The sequence below is a fragment of the Sciurus carolinensis genome, chromosome 5 (assembly GCF_902686445.1).
Source record: "Sciurus carolinensis chromosome 5, mSciCar1.2, whole genome shotgun sequence".
NCBI classification, from domain to species: Eukaryota; Metazoa; Chordata; class Mammalia; order Rodentia; family Sciuridae; genus Sciurus; species Sciurus carolinensis.
Genome location: NC_062217.1, coordinates 139,424,340 through 139,444,317, shown reverse-complemented (window position 1 = coordinate 139,444,317; position 19,978 = coordinate 139,424,340). Strand labels below are relative to the sequence as shown.

The window sequence follows — 19,978 nt, the reverse complement described above, 5'->3', positions numbered from 1 at the left end:
GGGCTATTTCACTTAGCACAATGTCCTTTGGGTTTATCCATGATGGAGGATGAAACAGGATTTCCTTAAAGCTCAATAAAATTCCATTGTATGTATATGGTACATTTTGTTTATCCATTCATCTGGTGATGGACATTTAGGTTGCTTTACTTGTTGGCTATTGCGAATAGTGCTGCTATGAACATGGGTGTTCAAAAGCTCTGAGACAGGTTTTCAAATTTTTTTGGATATATATATCTGAATTGTGGATCATATGGTAGTTCCATTTATAATTCTTAGAGGAAATACCATACTGTTTTCCACAATGATAGCACCATTTTAAAATCCCACCAACAGAACATAAGGGTTTCAATTTCTCTACAGCATCCGCAACACTATTTTCTCTTTCATTTTCATTTTCTCAAAATAAAACAAAAACAAAAAACAAAACAAAAACAACAAAAAGGGTATAGTACCCATCCTAATGAGTCTGAGGCAATGTTTTATTGTTGTGATTTGCTTTCTTTGATTAGTAATATTGGCTATTGTATATCACATTTAGAGAAATGCCTATTTAAATCATTCGCCCAATTTTTAATCAGATTGCTAGATTTTTTTTTTCTTTTGGTTAAGTTACAGAGTTCTTTACATGTTCTGGATATTATCTCCTTCTCTGAGATATGATTTGCAAGTATTTTCTCCCATTCCACAGGGTGCCTTTTCATTCTATTGACCATGTCTTTTGATGCATAAAAGTTCCACAATTTTCTCTTACTGTAACATCTTTGATTTGGTACCAAGGTAATACTGGCCTCAGAGAATGAGTTGGGAAATGTTCTCTTCTCTTTTATCTTTTGGAAAATTTTGTGAAAGACTGGAGCTAATTCTTTAAATGCTACCACTTCATCTCTTTTACTTGCTATTTATCTATTCAGTTATTCTATTTCTTCCAGGGTCAGTTTTGGTAGCTTTTATATTTTAAGGAATTTTCCATTTCATTTAGGCTATGTAATTTGTTGGCATACAATAGTTCTTACAATCACTTCTATTTCTACAAGGTTGATAGTTATGGCTGTTTCATTCTGATTTTGATAAATTCATTCTTCTCTCTCTCTCTCTCTCTCTGGTTCATTCAGCAAACGGTTTAACAATTTTGAATTTTGTTGATCTTCTAAAGAACAAACTTTTGGTCTTTAAAATTTTTCTTTTCCTATTGTCTATTATATTCTAATCTAATCTAATCTTTATTCCTTCTTCTGCTTGATTTTAGTTTTCTTCTTCTTTCTATTTTTAGGGTACAGACTGAATTATTAACTGAGACCTTTTTTCTTGTATTAGTCACAATATCACTGTGTATGCAGCAAACCTCCTATACTCAAATCAGATTGACAACTCTGCTTTATTCTTCACTTCTTGCTTGTGCAGAGCCTCAAGGTCAGCAGTAGGTACAAGCTTAGGGCCTTCTCGTGTCTTCCCTGAGCATGTACACAACCCTATGGCCTTCTAGATTCTAAGGAATGTGCCAGAACTTTTCAAAGCTCCTACTGACATCTCATTCCCCCATTTTTCTCTTAAGGTTAGTCTACTGACTGCCTATGCCTCAGTCAATCATGAAGTTAAAGTATGTTTCTATAATTATTTTGGCAAATGCCCCTTCTTTCCACTCTCAGAGGAATCCTTTTCCACTGGGCAAGTTCCAAGTCAGGTCAGATACAGACATCTTTGAAAATGGGGCTTTCCAGGAAACAATGAGAGAGGACAATATTAAATTTTTTTTTTTTTTTTTTTTTTTAGTAATGAGACTGAAAGAACTCCACCTGTTTTTCCCCCTTGGTGTCTAAGAGGCTGCAATAGGAAAGCAGGCTGTTAATTTTTTCAAGGCCACTGCAGAGCTGGAAAGTGGGGGATGAAACTAAAGCAAGTTAAAATGACACAAAGCCTCCTGTTTTCACAAGTCAGCCATCTTCTTGATTAAATGCTCCATGGGCTGCTGTAAACCTTTGGTTAAGTATCAGATCTCTGAAAAAGTTGATCCTAAAAAAATGTTTCCAGCTTTTTCATTACTTCTATGGAAAATCAAATTTTTGTGGAGGTTCTTACTCTACTGTTTTTACTTACATCCTGTTTTTGACTTTTATTTTCATATTATAAAAGCAGTAGGCATACTGTATAAACCACGCAACTACTCTGCCACCACATTTGAGAATCACAACCCATTAAAGCAGAATAAGTTGGCTGAGAAAGCTATGAGGCAATACAGATTAGGTATCTTTTCCTGTGAGGAGTTTTCAAGGACAAATCATATATTGCAAAAGAGAAAAGACTATTAGTGCCTAGCATCCTTAGGAACACACTTAATATATAATAAATTAAGCTCTAATTGAATGATAAATGTTAAGCCTTACATAATTTCAGAAAAGAGACTCAACTAGGTGAAAAAAATAATGAGAAGTATAAGGATCTCTGCTTGGGTCTGGACAGAAGCATAAAGTGATGAGGAAAAGAGGGAAGAAGATACCAAAAAGGAAGGATCAGTCAAAAATTTAGAGGCCTCAAAAAACTGATAACACAAGTCTGTATACATTCTAAATGCAAATCTTTTGTTGGATATATGGTTTCTACCACACACACACACACACACACACACACACACACACACACACACCTTATATGTAATGTAACTATTATTGATCTTGAGAAGTGAATGGAATTATAACGGGGTAGGGGTGTTAATGGAAGATAAACTTAGCAAGAGATGGGCTAGTTGCAAAGGGCCTCCATTGATAATGTAGGTAGTGAAGAAGTAGTCTGTAGGCAAAAAGTTGGTAAACCTTGGCCATGTCCTCAGGTCAAATCTGGCTGATCACCAGATTTCCTAAATGAAGTTTTATTGAAAGACAAGATCCCCATTCATTCACTATTATCCACAGCTACATTAGTGCTGCAATGAATAAGTTGAGTAGCTGTAACATAGACCATCTGGCTTATAGAGCCTAAAATATTTACTCTCTAGCCCTGAAATTGGTCATGATCCATGCCCTTACCTGCGACTTGCCCATATTCAGGCAAGTGGCACTATCCCTGGATAACAAAAGGAGAAACCACTTGAGAAACTATGTTCCAAAATTAGATATGAAGGTGAGTGGCACTAAATGGAGAAATTTTGCAGGACTTAGTGCCTGGTTGAAGGAAAAGAATAAAAGGTCAGGGACAATCCCAGGGTTTTGAACTTGTATAACTGGTTGAAAGATGGTAGTTAAAACTCAAACTGAATCTCTGGAGTTAAGTTAGGTTGAAAGTATAATGAATCTGCCTTAAGACAAATTAAGTTTGAGGTGTTAGTGAAACTCTCAATAAGCCTTTAAAAGTAGAGATACAATACTTCCACTTAGGAGAAATAGCAGGATTGGTAAAAGGGATTTAAAAGTTCTCTGCATAGCTGATGACAGAAAATAAATGGAAGAGATCTTAAGTATTTGAATATACATATAAAAATGAAATTAAAAAGCAGAGTTAGTGGAGACAAAGTAGGAAAAGTCCGGGAGACAAAGTGAGAACTGGGGTAGCACAGAAGTCACTTATAAGCTAAGAAAATTGTTTTGAGGAAGAAGGTATAAGAATGATGAAAAGTATACAAAGGAAAGAGTGAATGGATAAAAGGCCAACTGGAAGTAGAGTCAGAAGCCAAAAAGAATATTGAAGTGGAATACTTATTTGTTTAAGATGAATTTCTAACCTTCATACTAGAAATCATTGTTTCACAATTATTTATAAGAATATATTTGACCTTTCCATTTATTTAACTTTCACTATGAGATAACAACTCATGAATCAGAGAGCTAAAAGATGACCACAATCTCTTTGAAGAAGAACCTCTAAGAGGAGATTATAGAAGTAGCTGGGGAGAAGAGGGAGACAGAGCCATAAAGACCCTCATGAAAACACAAAAGGGGAGATATGCTGCACTGGAATGAAAAAAGCAACAGGGAGGACTGGAAGGACAAACAGGAACTGTGGTCATTTCTCTAAAGGTGTTTATATTTTATTTCATACCATGTCCAACCAATTCCCCATTAACTAAATCAACAATCTTATTGTATTCTGTCTCCTGGTATGTGTAAGACCTAAACAAGTTTCTGAAGCAATAGGTTTTTTCTCACTACTTACATCATCATTGCCTAATATTCACTTGGTGGATAAATAATCATTGAATTACCATGATCATATATATTATTTGTTGTATGGTGCTGAGAAAACTTAGTTTTAGTTGAAAAATTATTTGTTTTTCATTTCCGAAGAGGAACATACCATTAAATGTATTATTAAAAAGTTCAATCCACAGATCTTCAGATTTATGTACTGGGAGTAAAATAAATTAGAAGAAATGAACAATGGATATAGACATTTGAAAAATACAGAGAATGCAAAGAGAAAAACAACCTTCTCAATGGCTCACATGTGCTAGAACAAAGTGACAAAAAATCTAGAGATAAAAATAGTAAACAATGTAATTAAAGGTGACTACAGTAGAAAGAATAAAAGTTATTATTCGAGTAATATTTAAAGACAAAAAATTCAATAAAGCGAGTAGGGTATTTTAAGATGCTTTATGAAAAGGGTCAATTAACAGACACAGAGGGAAAGAGGATTAGAAATGGAGAGTCTATAGGAAATAGTGAAGAGTCTTCAAGCACTTTAAAAGTTCACAAGTACTTTACAATACCCAATTTCACTTCAAAACCAATTGAATATATTCATAAAACATATTATCCTTGGTATGGAAAACTTGCTGAGTTACAAATTAAAATAAAAAATAAAGGTCAAAATTAAATGAATTACGAGTCTGAGTAAGTTACCAAACTTAAAAAAGAGGAGAAACAATGCATGTGAACTCCCAACAAAACATCTCACCCTACTCGGAATGGAAATTATCAAGAACACAAACAACAATAAATGTTGGTGAGGATGTGAGGGTTTTACATTCATACACTGCTCGTGGGAATGTAAAATGGTTTAACCATTATGGAAAGTAGTAAAGAGATTCCTCAGAAAACTTGGAATGAAACCAACTTTTGACTCAGCTATCCCATTTCTCAGTTTACAACCAAAGGACTTAAACTCAGCATATTACATGACAGCCATGTCAATGTTTATAGCAGCTCAATTCACAATAGCTAAGCTAAGGAACCAACCTAAATGCCCTTCAACAGATGAATGGATAAAAAAAATGTTATATGTTTATATATATACCATGGAATATTACTCAGTCTTAAAGAAGAATGAAATTATAGCATTTGCAGGTAAATGGATGAAGCTGGAGAATATCATGCTAAGTGAAATAAGCCAATCCCAAAAAGCAAAAGCCAAATGTTTTCTGTGATATGGGGATGCTAATTCACAATGGGGGGGGGGCTCTAAAAGAATAGAGTTACTTTAGATTAGGTAGAGGTGAGTGAAGGGAGGGGAGAGGGTACAGGGCTAGGAAGGATCCTAGAATGAATCAGACATTATTACCCTATGTACATATGTAATTATACAACTGGTGCGATTTTACATCATGTATAACTAGAAGAATGAGAAATTATACTCCATTATATATGATATATCAAAATGCATTATACTGTTATGGAATTAATTAAAACAAATTTTTAAAATTTAATTGAGACAAAAAAAGGAGGTGGAGAGGACAAATGGAGATGTGATTCTTGCCTTAGCCACTAGATGGTGGCATTGGCCCAGGATAATTAGTACTTGAAAAAGCAATTGCTTTGACCATTTGTAGATATAGGATTGTCAGAGAAGAGCATGCTTTTGGGATATAATAGTGAAAGCTTAGAAAAAAAAATGTTTTTTGCAGCATTAGACAATTCCACAACAAATTATCAGGGGCTTATTATAAAATTATCATTTAAAAGTACAACTGTATTTGTCCGCTCACCTTTACTACATTGTCCCCTGATTGTCCATTATTTCGTAAACAATCTAGACATATAGCAATTTGTGGGTCACTTCTATGATAGTCTTTATCATCTTGATTTTCATCACCTTCTTCTTCTTCTTTAGGTTTATCAACTTTTGAAGTATCATCTATATAAAGGAAACCAACTTAGATGTAACTGAAAAATTCAAATTAATCAACATTGCTTGACAAAAATCAACTTTCCTAACAGTTTTTGAAGAAAAATAATGAAAAGTTATAATATCTTTAAACTGCTCTAATGAACTCAACAATGAAATATTAAAAACAAACAAAAAAACCATTAGAGACTTACCAGGGCCTAAGATTTCTAGTTTACTGGGACAAAGGAAAGATTCTAGACTAGCTAAATCTGGTCACAAAAATAACTGTAATTAGTGATTAAGACCATTTTAGAACGCAGACAGGATATAAAATTACTTCCAAATGTAGTATGTCTCTTCAAATTAAAAACCAAGAGTTCCTTTTAAATTATAAAATATTCTCTTTAAGTTCTTAAAATTTCAAATTATTAGATATGCATAAAGTCAGCTAGTGAAAAAATGAGAATTGTTTTTTAACATGTATGTAACTATGTAACATGTTAAATCTTCATTAAAGAGATGTGAATGGCAAAAGTATGTAACATGCTAATAGCTGTGGCATTTAAACAATGACACTGTGCGGGGATGCACTCACTCACTAGGTACATGGGTTTGTATCATCTGAGCTCTGCCTACAAAAACTTCATTCCAGAGGATCAGAATATAGAAAAATCCCCTGGTCTGGCTCTCAGTCACATCTGTTTCCCTTCCTATTCAAATGAACTTATAAAATAAAAAAAAATTAAAAACTCCTGATTATTTGATTGAAAGCTTTGGCTATTTCTTGCATCAGTTTCTTTTTTCTCTCCAGAAATTATTGCTATAATCAGCTAATCAGTTTTCTCTTTTATCTCCCTTTTCTTGTCCCAAAGCTGGGTTTCCTCTATTTCTAATTACTCTCAATTAGAGTGACTCTAGAGTTGCACAGATTTATATAAATCTCATGAAGAAGAGGTCAATAAATGGAAGTAAAGGGGTACATGAATTTTCTGCATGAGAAAATCTGCACTTGAAGAGAGATAGATACTGGTTCACCAAAGCAACAAAAAGTTGCCAATTTGAGAGATGCTGTCAGATACAGACATAAAAAGTTACCTTGCCCATTTTCTTGAGGCTTATTTTTCTTCCAAAATTCTGATTCACGCTCAAGTTCTTCTAATTTAAAAGGAAAAAAAAAAGTATAAAAACTAAGGAACAATCATGAAATTTTAAAGAGAAAAGTTGATTTCATAAAACACAAAAGTCTGCAAGAACCTAAAGAGCAACTTACGTTCTCGTAGTCCAGGTACCAGCTTAAATATAATTTCCTCCAATGTATTATCCAACCTTGGGGGGGGGCAAGAATATATACTAACAATGAAAACATCAAAATCACATACATAAATAGTTTGAGATTTATTACAAAATACAGAACACAGGTGATTTTAGCATACCTGTTATACCAAACTCTGCTACATATGGAGCACACCAATTTCTAGCTTTCCCTCAGTGAGAGACTTATTTTAAAAAATGGTCCCAGACCCTCAGCTCTCTCAATATCCTCCCTTGATTAAGGGGTAGAGTCTATTTTCCAACCCTGAGAATACAGGCTGCCCTTGAAATTTGCTAAACGGAATGTGGCAAAAGTGACCCTGTGCTTAGTTCTGAGTCTGTCTCAAGAAGCATCAAACACTTTTGCTTGCTCTCTCTCAGAATCCTGCTAGCATAAAAATAAGGGTGGAAAATGAGACAATGTAGAGGAGAGCCAAGTTGCCCTGCTTAGGCTATCTTAAGACTAGTCCATAGACCATCCACCTAATATGTGTCAGAACTTAGCCAAAAGCAGCAGAGCAGCCTACCCAATGTGCAGCTAACCCAGTCATACATGTGAGCCCAGGAAAAACCAAAGTGACCTGCTGACCCGTGGAATTATGAAAAATAATGAACGCATAGTGTCTCAAGCATTAATTGAGGGGTGGTCTGCTATGCAGCAACAGCTGATACACTCGCTCTCAAGATCTCTACCATGATTCTGGCTCCTTTCTAAGAAGGAAATTACCTCCATTCCTCTTTTCTTAGAAATTTAGACCATTTGTTATTCTACCTTCCTAGATAAGATATTCAAATACTTATCTTGACATTTTGTTTTCTTTTCCTGCTATACAACCCTTCCTTTTCATGGCTGTATTCCTTCAACCCACTCTTTTGCTCCCACAACACCCTCCTCTCACTCCATCTCCTTGACCCTGCTCAACAGCATTGCTCTTCTCTGACAAATATGCATAGCTTTTTCATATCTAAAAAACCCAAAAACTTACGTTTAACTCATTATCTTTTCGAGCTATTATTCTGTTTCACAATCCTTTCTCTTAACTAGAAGAAATTCTATTTCACAATCCCTTCTCTTAATAGAAGAAATCTAAAAGCATGATCTATGTTATTTCTGTCACATATTCTGTGTTTTGCTTCTTTTACTCTCAAACTTTCAAAATTATCAGTAACTTCATACTAAATAGGCTTAAAACTTTTTTGTCATCTATTTATCTTTTAATATCTTTGTTCTAATTAGTTAGTCAGTAGAATGCATTTATACATTTTGATAGATAATACATAAAGAGTGTAATTTCTCATTTTTCTGGTTATATATATTGTAGGATCACATCAGTCATTGAGTCATATATGCACATGAGGTAATGATGTTTGTTTCTCTCTACTATCCTTCCCCATGCCCCTTCCCCTTCCTTCACTCCCCTCTACCTAATATAAAGTAACTCTATTCTTCCCTATTACACCCCCCCACCACCTTATTGTGAATTAGCATCTGCATATCAGAGAAAACATTTGGCCTTTGGTTTTTTGGGTTTGGCTTATTTCACTTAGCATAATATTCTCCAACTCCATCAATTTACAGCAAATGCCATAATTTCATTTTTCTTTAAATCTGAGTAATATTCCATATTTTCTTTATTCATCTGTTGAAGGGCACCTACGTTGGTTCCATAGTTTAGCTATTCTGAGTTGATCTGCTATAAACATTAACGTTTTGCTCCTGTATTGCTCTGCAGCAGTTTAGCAGTGTTGCTTATCACTGCCTCCCTCAAAACTTCCATTCACGGTTTCTTTTCTCTTTCTCTTTTTTCCTGTCTGTACTTTCTTTGTTTCTTATTATCTTTCTTTTTATTAAAGTACTCTTCTGTGTGGGCAGGGGATTGGTCTAGGACCCCCCACAGGTACACAAATTTCTGGATGGTCAAGTCCTTTACATGGTATAATTAGCATGTTCCCTATGCACATCTTTCCACATACCTTAAATCATCTCTAGATTACTTACAATACTTAATTCAATGAAAGGTCACAGTTAATACACTGTATTGTTTAGGGAATAATGACAATAAAAAGTCTGTATATGTTCAGTAGAGATGCAATTTTTTCCCCAAATATGCTGAATCCAAGGTTAGTTCAATACATGCATGAGGAACCAATGGACTCAGAGGGCTGACTGTACTTCTAAATCTGAGTATTCTCCATTGCTCTGAACTCTGCACTCTTTAAACTTCTCAATAAGCCATCTTTCTTAAGGACCTCAGCTACTTCTATGGTTTGAAACTAACATATAGGCAACTAACTTTGAGTCTATCACTATGATCGCCCACCGCCCGTGGGGACAATCACAACGAGTACGCTCTTCTTGATCACAGGAACCAAAAAGGGCTTTATTCCACAAGTCTCAGACTTATATTGAGAACATCAGCCTATCAGAGAGTAGACTACCAGGAAAGTCAGCCTATCAAGGAACAGTCTCCAGGCAGATACCAGGATTGCCTCATGAACAACAGCCAACCAGAGTTACTTCCTAAAACGTGTATATGAGTGTAGCTATGTCTGGCAAGCTCCCAGGCGCCACCTTAGAGATCAAGTCACGGTGCGGCTCTGGGGCCCTCAGAGCCCACCCCTGACATCTCACCTCTCTACTGAGCTCCAGTTCCACACTGCTAACAGAAGCCAAATACCTCCATCACCTCCTTTTGTTCATCTAGGTCAAGACCGTCTCATCAACTGTCCTACAATAAAATATTGAGTATCCCCTTCCCTACCCCCTACTGTCTCATTTTTAAAAGTGAATTTCTAAATGACACCACACTGTTCCAAATAGGTTCAAAATGAAAGGATTTTCTTAACTTTTCTCTCTCTTGATTCACACACTTCTCACCAAGCTTCACTCACAGCTCCTCAAGGTTTTTCTCACTTATCTTTTACCCCTTCCTTTCTCTAAGTCAACACCCTATTAGACCATGACAAAGAGTTATTTTCCTTTAACTTGATGTGCTCATAATGATTTTTTTCTGGAGTACTCATTTGATTATTTCCCAGTTCAAAGACTAACTTCTCCCTACTACCTGGCATAAAGTATTTACATAACTTGAGTTCACTAACAGGTGCTATTTTCCCATGTCTCTCTTCTCTAGCCAACTGGTTTATTCAGTTATTCCAAGAATTCCTTCTATTTTCCAATCTGTTTTTCTCCCTCATGTTTTTCACTCTGTTTCAGAAGCTCTTCTTATGCTCCAGCCAAGCCAATGTTAATTTTATTCTTTAAGATAACTCAAATACTAACTCATTAACAATGTTTCCCCAATTCGATAGTAGTTGTACACAATAAACAGTACTTTTCTTCCTAACATTTTAAGCCAAACACATATACATAATTTCAAATCAAACTTCCCTACAAAGTTTACATTAAAATTTAACATTCTCAGGCACCATCTTCCCTATACCTGATTTCTACAATCCCAGAGGCAACCACTTTCAAATCCAACCTTTTTCTTCTAGTACTTACTTTCATATTTCTGTTTTTAAAAAGGCATGCTTTTTTTCTGACTTCCTTTTATGGAAGATAGAGGTTTAATTCTATTATATCATTCCATCATTTCCGTTCCTCCCAACATACACTTTTTCCTCCCTCAGAACTGGGGAATGAACCTAGAGGTACTTAACCACTGAGTCACATCTCCAGCCCTTTTTATTTTTTATTTTGAGACAGGGACTCACTAAGTTGCTTAGGGCCTCACTAACTAAGTTGCTGAGGTTGGCTTGAACTTGAGAACCTCCTGCTTCAGCCTCCTGAACTGCTGGGATTAAAAAGCATGTGCTACCATGTCTGGCCATTCCTCACCACTTTGATGTTCTCACTGCTCTCTTAATACAGTTTTAAGGGATGTGATCCACAGGCAGTTATTAAAATCACTCCCTTGCACATACCCTTGATTCCCTGTCCCTCTCTCACTTGTTCACAATTATTTGGTACAATCATAATTCTAATTAAATTCAGTTCTCCATCAGCTATGTACTCATGCCTGGAAAAGAAAACAATCATCTCCCTTCAAATGCAAAACTACAACCTAAAAGTGTCTTTAAAGCCAAGAAGAATAATACTACACTTTCCTTATCAACTTACCTCTTGGACAACACACTTCTTTTCTCTCTTAAGCCCTCCATGTCCTCTTTCATCATTCTTACTATTGGCTGATGAACATTTTCTCCTCAATGGGAAATAATGAAGCAATGGAAAACAAACTTCTACAGACTGTTGCCACTATATCTACCCATAGCATCTGCATCTGAAAATAACTACACTTAAAATCACTCTAAGGGGCTAAGAGAAACTTATAATTTTATTTTGTAAATGTATTTCCTAAATATTTAAGGTACAGTCTTATTTTTAACTCAATAAGATACTTTAAAATGAAATAAAATTCTTTAAAAGAACGATCATAAAATTCATAATACATATTAATTAAGACATCAAGAAATATCATGATATATAATAAAAACTAATAGCTTATACAATTCATTTAAACTTGAACTTTAAAATACATTTCCTTACCTCAACATTTCTAATGGATTTGTCTCATGAACTTGGTTGCCACACCTTGGACAATCATTGCTATCTTCAAAGTGCTGGACAATGCAAGTCTTACAGACTAAGAAGAAAGAAGAGGTTAGGTTAAAATGCATCGCTTAAACTATCACAATTAAATTTCTAAATGTAATTAGAAACAGTCAAAAATTACCTACAACACAAATGGAATACTATTATTTAATCAAACTTTATAAAACCTTAAATTTATCACACTATAAAAAACCCAACTGAAATGAAAGCCTATTATACAACATAAAAAGTAGTCTATTTTGCTTAATGTTTTTTATTAAATACTACTCTACTCATATTCCTTTAAAAAAGCTGGCATATTTACACAAAAGAGGTTTTCCTCATTTAAAGAATTAAAAAAGAGAAAAGTAGAAACCGTTATGTTTGCTTTTACTACTTTTGCTAAAAATCGGTCTGAATATATCAAATAGTTCTTAATAGAACTTAATAGAACTTGAGAGTTCTCAACATGTTGGGTTAGTTTTATTGATAGGGAGTTACAATGGGAATTTCTGGTCCTTGCAGAATGTGATGAATCAGTGCTCAAAGTACCATAGTTCTGTGCAGCACAAAGTACAGGTAATGGTATTAGACTGGTACAAGGGCATGAGAGTAAACTGGAAGAACAATTGAGAAACTGAGAGGGATAATTAAAATTTTAAACACAGATTCTAAACAGAGACAATGGAAAGATGATTTGTGGATTTGGGGCCATAAACCTATATAACCCCACATTTCTTTTAAGTAATACTAATTTCTCTGGTTATGACTCTTTCACCTTTTAATTTATTATGCCAACAGTCTTGCCTGAAAACCTTAGATACATTTACAGCATCTGGACTATAAAATTTCAATTCAATTCCCCTTTCTAATACCCTCCTCCATGTTATTACCCAGTATAATCTGAAATTCTCATCAGCTATAGATTAGTTACTCCACCATCCTTTTACAATTGCATTCCAAGCTACTTCTTTCTCCCTCCTCACGCCCCCCACTCTAAAAGTAAAACTTTACTTAAATGGTTGGTCAAGAGCAAGCAGTAGGATTCCTATCGCTGAAATTAGGTCTTTAAATTCAAACCTATCACTGGCCAAACTAACAGTAGTTAGACAAGAACTTACCAGGTATTTTTTATTTTAAAATCATTTAGTATATGGAGAAAATAACACCTTTGCATTTTCACTTATTTATTCATTGGTTCAACAGGCATTTATTGAATACTAGGCATCATGCTAGGAGCTGGAGATAAAGGAGTAAACAAAACAAAGTCTGCATCCTTATGGAGCTTACATTCTATTTAGAAAGACAAGTAAATAATTTAAGTCAGTGGTAAGTAATATTTTTATCACCTCCTCCCCAAAAAGGTAGAAACAGGGTCTGGGGGTTGGTAGCTATTTAGATAGAGTAATGAGGTAGGCTTCCCTAAGAAGGTGACAACTGAGCAGATTTTTTGTGGAATGAGTACACTTGAGTCCCATATTCCCTACCATTCCGCATTTCCTATTGCTATTTAGAATAACATCCCCTTCACTATAATTCTCCCAAAACATGGGTCAAAGAGAGTATCAGAAAAACATTTTTAAAAGTTCAGATATGGAAAATTAACTTGCTGTTAACATGTACAATTGAATACCTTCACTGCCCCCCAAATCTCTTGACCCCAAAAAGGTTTCTAAATACCTTTTAAAAAGTCAAAATAATTTCTAAGAATACAGGGGATGCCTTGTTATAACAAATTGAAGTGGAGGAGAGAGAAGTTGAATTCCTTCAAAAGACTGGTATTTGCTCTTTCCCCAGAAACACTAGATTAGTCTCTGAGCTTTGGGAAAGAGGCAAAAAAGGTCAGATAAGAAACAAGAGTGAAGGGGTTTTATACAAAGCCTGATCCTGACCTGAAGTTCTGATCCTTGTGGTTCAAATGTTTATCACACTCAATGGATTTAGTAATCCCTGGTACTGTACTGGCTTTGATCAAACAGAGAGGTACATGTAATGCCCAGAGCAAATCCTCATATAGGTTAGCCAAAAAGCTAAGGATAGGACCCTATCCTATACTAATCCAAGTTGCCTGATGAAGAGATATGAGGTTCAAGCACCCAAAGATGCACATGGTTTTAAGAATAGGTTATGCTAACTGCTCCAGGTCAAAGCAGCACCAGTACCCAAGAACACTGATGGGGAATACTAATTTATATTCTAGATCTGGACAGTTCAATATGGTAACCACAAGCCATAAGTGGCTACTGAGCACTTGAAATGTGATTAGTTCAAGTTGAGACAGGCTGTAATTGTAAAAAATATATATCTATAATATTAAATGTGAAATAACTCAATTTTTGTTAATTACATGGTTGAAATGACAATATTTTAGATATTGGGTTAGATATAATTATTAGAATTAACCACTTGTTTCTTTTTTAAAAATGTGGCTACTAGAAAAATTTTAATTATACATGTGGCTCAAATTTTATTTCCACTGGAGTGCTATTCTAGATGGAGACAGAAACTCCCATCAAGAAGTAAGTTTACCTTTCATACCAACATTTGAGATAAAGTATATTGTTCCACTTTTGCAGATGAAAAAGGAGAGGTTTCTGTAGGCAAGCTCACCTACTGACTTTTTTTTTTGTAATGGGGACTGAACTCAGGGGCACTCAACCACTAAACTACATCCCCAGACCTATTTTGCATTTTATTTAGTGACAGAGTCTCACTTAGTTGCTTTGTACCTTGCTGTTGCTGAGGATGGCTTTGAACTTGCAATCCTCCTGCCTCAGCCTCCCAAGCCACTGGGATTACAGGCATGCTCCTCTGTACCTGGTTCTGATATGAATTTTTTTAAAGTTTTTTTTCGGAGGCTTAGGCCAAAAATTATTTTCACTAAAAATCTTTTTTCAGATAGTCTTTTAGAAAGAAAAATTAAAGATGTTGAACAATATAATATGCTCAGTATTTTTTCTTTTTTGTTTGTTTTTTGGTGTTGTCTGTTATCATTGCTATTATCATCAACACATAAAATGATTATGTGCCAGGCACTCCTCATCATCATCACACACACACACACACACACATACCATATAGGTATATACATGCATATATTATATATATACATATATATGTATACATATATACACACATATATGTAGTGATCAACACCCATTTGATTCAACACTATTTAATAATTTGATCCTCACTACAACCCTATTAATTAGCATTATTGGGCCTCCTAGAGATGAATAAGTAGGAAATTATAGCAAAATTATCTAAAATCATGAAGCCAGGAGTGGTGAAAGCAGGATTTGAATCCAGAGTCCATTTTTTTTAAACCAATGTATGTCTATAGGACACATTTACTTCTCATTTTATTACCATAGGTCTACAATATCTAGAATAAGAATGCCTTAGAAAGCCTTACATGTCAACTTATACAATTAGATCTTTTTTTAGTATATTTTGTACAAAATATGCCTTTCAAGTAGCTTATTTGTTCCTTTTTTAAAAAATCTAGAAAATACATCTCCCATGTGGCTTTAAAAGCTGTTAAAACATAACCTTGTATAGATTAGAACCTGAGGAAATCCAGGACAGAAGTTCAATTTAACTGAAAAAAGTAAAATGAGAATTTGGTTTCCCTTAGATGGTTAAAAAACTTCTAATCACTAGAAAACTGAGCTGTGAGTCTTAGTTTATAATTTGAAATCTATAATAGCAGTAGAGCACATTAAAAAAAAAAATCTTAAAGACTTAATCCAAGCTCTCTAAATACCGCACTTGTTAACTCAGCTGGTTCCAGAATTATGTTGAAAAGGTTCTAGTCTATGACTGAGTCTAAGTATCAAAACCAACTAGAATCTCCATTCTCACTAGCCAGTCTAAAAACAGATCCTACAGCCACATGAAACACTAGGGTCAGAAATGGAGTTAGGTTCACCAAAGAATATCCCCAGTTGGAAAAACACTTAAATAACAAGTGCTGACATTTACTGAGCACTAACTAAATATCAGGCTCTGGGCTCAGAGCTTTGTATGGATTATAGAATGGACTGTTACCATCCCCCTTTGGCAAATGTGGAACACACACTCAGACTGGACAGCCTGAGCAGGTTGCCTACAGCTGCCTGCTATGTAGCAGAGATGATATCCATTCCCAGATGGTGCATCTCCAGACTTAGTATCCAAACCACTATGCGATTTGTACCTTAGAATAATATTTGGTCCCTGGCATCAAGAGAAAACTGTGCCTTGGAAAGCCGTTTTTCTCAGATTTATATGGGCATCACAATCACCAGTGAGATTTTTTAAAGAATAGATTTGTAGGTTCTACTCTAGACCAGGTGGAATACTTGGGAGATTAGCACTAGGACTCTACTCTGCAAAGACTTCTCACTGATGTAGCCAGATAAAACTGGGAAACACTGGCCAATGAGGCCAGGAGCTGGTCACAAAAAACCAAAAACAAACAAACAAAAGAACAACTTTCCTGGCTAGTACCTTCCTTGTTAGGTTGCCCCATTCTAGGATCTGGCTCTCTGCTAAACCATAATCAGAAGTCATTTTATTATAATCATTAGGAAATCATAGCCACAGGATAAGATATAATCAAATGAATATGTGACTAATGCACCTACAATGGAGATCTATGTGAGAAGCTAAGATAGTACAACATCATTGTTCCAAAACATCCTGATACAGACTGCCTTGATCTGAACGCCAGGTCTGCCAGTAAGCAAATTATTTATTTTGTGCCTCTCTGTACAATGGAGATAACAAAGGTACTTTTCTTACAGAGTTCTTATAGGGATTGAGATAATATATGTAATGTTTATTGATTTGCATCATCTGGTAACTTGTAAGCACTTAATATGAGCTGTCACTATAAATTAGATTGCTGAATGAACATAAAATCATAAGAAAGAGAATCAAGTATTAAATACAAACTATGATTAGTTTGATATGCTATCTTAAACAATGGATCATCTCTTGTTAGTTAGTCTTAATACCCTACCAGCATTTCCAACCAGGGCTAGTCTTACAACTCAAGTATGATGTTTCAGATACATTGTTTCACCTCAATGGAACTGCCTAGCTTTTCAAGCAGGACACTTCTTTTTCTGGGATGGGGTGGAGTGAGTTTCTAAGAGTCACCAACACTTCTCTGTTAGGTCTTCTGTCCTTAACATCATGTTTAAACCAATACCAGTCCAGCCCCATTTGTGTAAAAGCTAGATTGCAATCACTAGTCTCATCCCAATCATTTGGAATATACTTACTTTTATACATTATTATATATGGATCTCACAGATGAATTACCAAAGAGTTATTCTATTTTTCAAGTGCTTGGGGGAATCCCCACAACAGGTACAAGACTATTTATTGTTGCTCTCTGGGATATATGACCCACCCATATCTCTTGTGTATCAGAGAACAAGCTTACCAGTTTTGATAGCATAAAATAATTGATGAAGATTTTTTTGGGCACAAATTCTTATATCATGGATAATAAAACAATAATAGCCATTTCTCTCCTGTTCTTGACATTGTTTTTCATTGGTAATGTTCTGTTTATTAAAGCTGACCAAGGGTTGACTTCCTTTGTTCAAATCATCTGGTTGTACTGTTTTTTTTTTTTTGTTTGTTTGTTTTTTGTTTTTTTTTTTTTTTATCTTTTAGCTTAGATGCATGCTTTTTTCTCTTTTCCTAAGCATTTAACTGTCTTTTTGTTCTGTGTGTTTGTGTGTTACTGGGGATCAAACCCAGAACCTCATGCATATTAGGCAAGCACTCTACCACTGAGCTAGATACTCAATTCCTATGTACCATTCTTGAAAATACTCATTCTATATATTATTTGTCTTGAAAATTATCTGGTAACAGTTTACAAGTAAGATACAATCATGTGCAAAGAAAAGAGGTATCAGTTTCTTGTATTCCTACATGTGAAACTAATATTAATTTTTAAAAATCCAGAATAGCTGTAATTTGCTTCCATGAATCAGTATCTCCTTGTTTTACGTACATAAAGAACCAATGAACAGCTTTATTTCTCTTATGTTGTTAAATCTGGCACATCTCTTTCAAAGACTGACACGAATTGCAATTTCACAGAGAACACTGAGGATGGTATTATTTTCTAAGTAGAATACTATATTCCTTTTTGTTGTTGTTTGTTTGTTTTGGTAGGATAAAGGAATAACAGCATTTTTGATCAGGGCCAATACAGAGTCTGATTCAAGCATGGTATTGTAAACTGAGTAGGCCAGGAGACCTTGAGAGGTCTAAGAGACAGGAAAGATTACTCACTTTTTAGTTTGGCTTGTGGAATTAAGTTGGACTCCAAGGTCTAGACAGTTGCATAAAGCTTGAGCGTGTGATGCCCTCATTCCTTTCCTTACCAGTATAAATTGTATGATCACTCAAGATAATCACTTCCTCATACAGTCTCCATAGCTCTGCTCTTCCCCACTTCTACTTTCTTGTCCCTGTGCTATAGTTCAGTTGTGGACCCCTGCCCATGCCCCCGGGGTTCCTATGTTGAAAGCTTGGTCTCTAGAATGATGTTGCAGGAAGTGGTAGGACTTTTAAGAGGTGGAGACTAGTGGGAGGTCCTTTGGTCTTTGGGTACACTAACACTGAAAGGGATTAAGGTAGCTCTCCTGCAACTCCTTGGTAGTTTTCACAAAAGGGCTGTTAAGAAAAGAACAGGCCCAGCATCTCCCACTCTCTGTTTCCTGGTTTGAGAGGTGACCACTTGCTCCTACATATGCTTCGGTCATGATGCCAAGCCATTTGTTGCCATTTCCAGAGGCCAAACCAATGAGGGTAGCCAGATATTGAACTCTAAACCTCCCAAATTGTGAGCTAAATAAACCTCTTTTATGCGCATTCTGCCTCAGGTATTTCATTACAGTAATGAAAAACTGATAAAATGCCCTTTCTTCTTTGGTCATACTTGCCTAATTAAACTACAATTCTGTCTAAATCCAAATCTCTCTATATACTACTTCTATAAGATGATGGCTAGACATCATGAGAGAAAAATATGCAACCATGCTGATTGATCTCTCACCTTAAATTCATGACCATGAACCTCATGAATTGAGTTTTCCATCTGTCACGCAGTCATACTCAATGCCTCAAGTCCATTATACTCCTTGCCAGTACTTCTTATTTCTTCTCTCTCCTCAAACCCCTATCATATCCTCCATTCTCACTTCCACTGAAGACCTCACTTCCTATTTTATTGAAAACAAAAGGAAAAAGAAAAAAAAAAAACCTGTATCAAAGAGAACTTGCACCACCACACCTGCTCACTTACTAGCATCTACACTTTGTGCTCTTGCCAGTTTCCAGAAATTCCACATACTCATCTAATGTCAATCCCTGCCCTGTGCATAAGATCCCCTCACCATAACCTATGAGAATCTACTGAAGATTCTTATTAACATTAAAACATATTATTTCCTCAATGTGAAACAAGCACTTTTGTTATACTTCCCTTGACAGCAGTCACTCCATTTTTGTTCTCCTTTGCACTAAAACTCCTTGAAAGAGCTACCTATACTTACTCTTTCAATTTGTCTCTTCCCATTTTTTTAACCCTTGCTTTTATTGAAGTTAAGTGCTTTTACCCAGATTTTCACTCCTCCCACTCCACTGAAACTGCTCTTGACAAGGTCATGCACTGCTAAATTCAGTGTTCTGTTCTCAGTACTCTCTTACTCAACTGACAACATAGTGGATTCCTCCTTCTCCTCATGCTACACATTGACTTTCCTTCGCAGAACTCTACTTTTTCCATTTTTCTCCTATCTCATTGACTGCTCCTTTTATTCCTTCTGTGTCCCAGGGCTTAATCTTTGTTCCTCTTCTATTTCCTATCTCCTCACTCTCTTCATGCTTTCATTACTTAAGTATGGTCTATATGCAGACAATCTTCTTCAGGTTGATATGTCCAACTTATCTCCATTTGAATTTATTATAACTTACATTCAATTTCTAAAATAACATAAATAACTTGATCTTCCATCCTTA

General features: G+C 35.4%; 1 protein-coding gene across 5 annotated transcripts in view; it reads right to left on the bottom strand.

Moving 5' to 3' along the window:
* Positions 1–19,978, bottom strand: part of Pcgf5 (polycomb group ring finger 5) — a 109,808-nt gene that overhangs the window by 32,797 nt on the left and 57,033 nt on the right. For all 5 annotated transcript variants that reach the window (XR_007108687.1, XM_047552093.1, XM_047552095.1 and 2 more), the window contains exons 3-6: positions 11,903–11,999; positions 7,310–7,365; positions 7,135–7,194; positions 5,918–6,066 (exon numbers count right to left, since the gene is read on the bottom strand). Coding sequence is in view for 4 of the 5 variants with exons in the window: in XM_047552093.1 (XP_047408049.1) it covers positions 5,918–6,066; positions 7,135–7,194; positions 7,310–7,365; positions 11,903–11,999 (362 nt within the window). In the remaining variant the exon portion in view is untranslated. The remainder of the gene's footprint in view (positions 1–5,917; positions 6,067–7,134; positions 7,195–7,309; positions 7,366–11,902; positions 12,000–19,978) is intronic.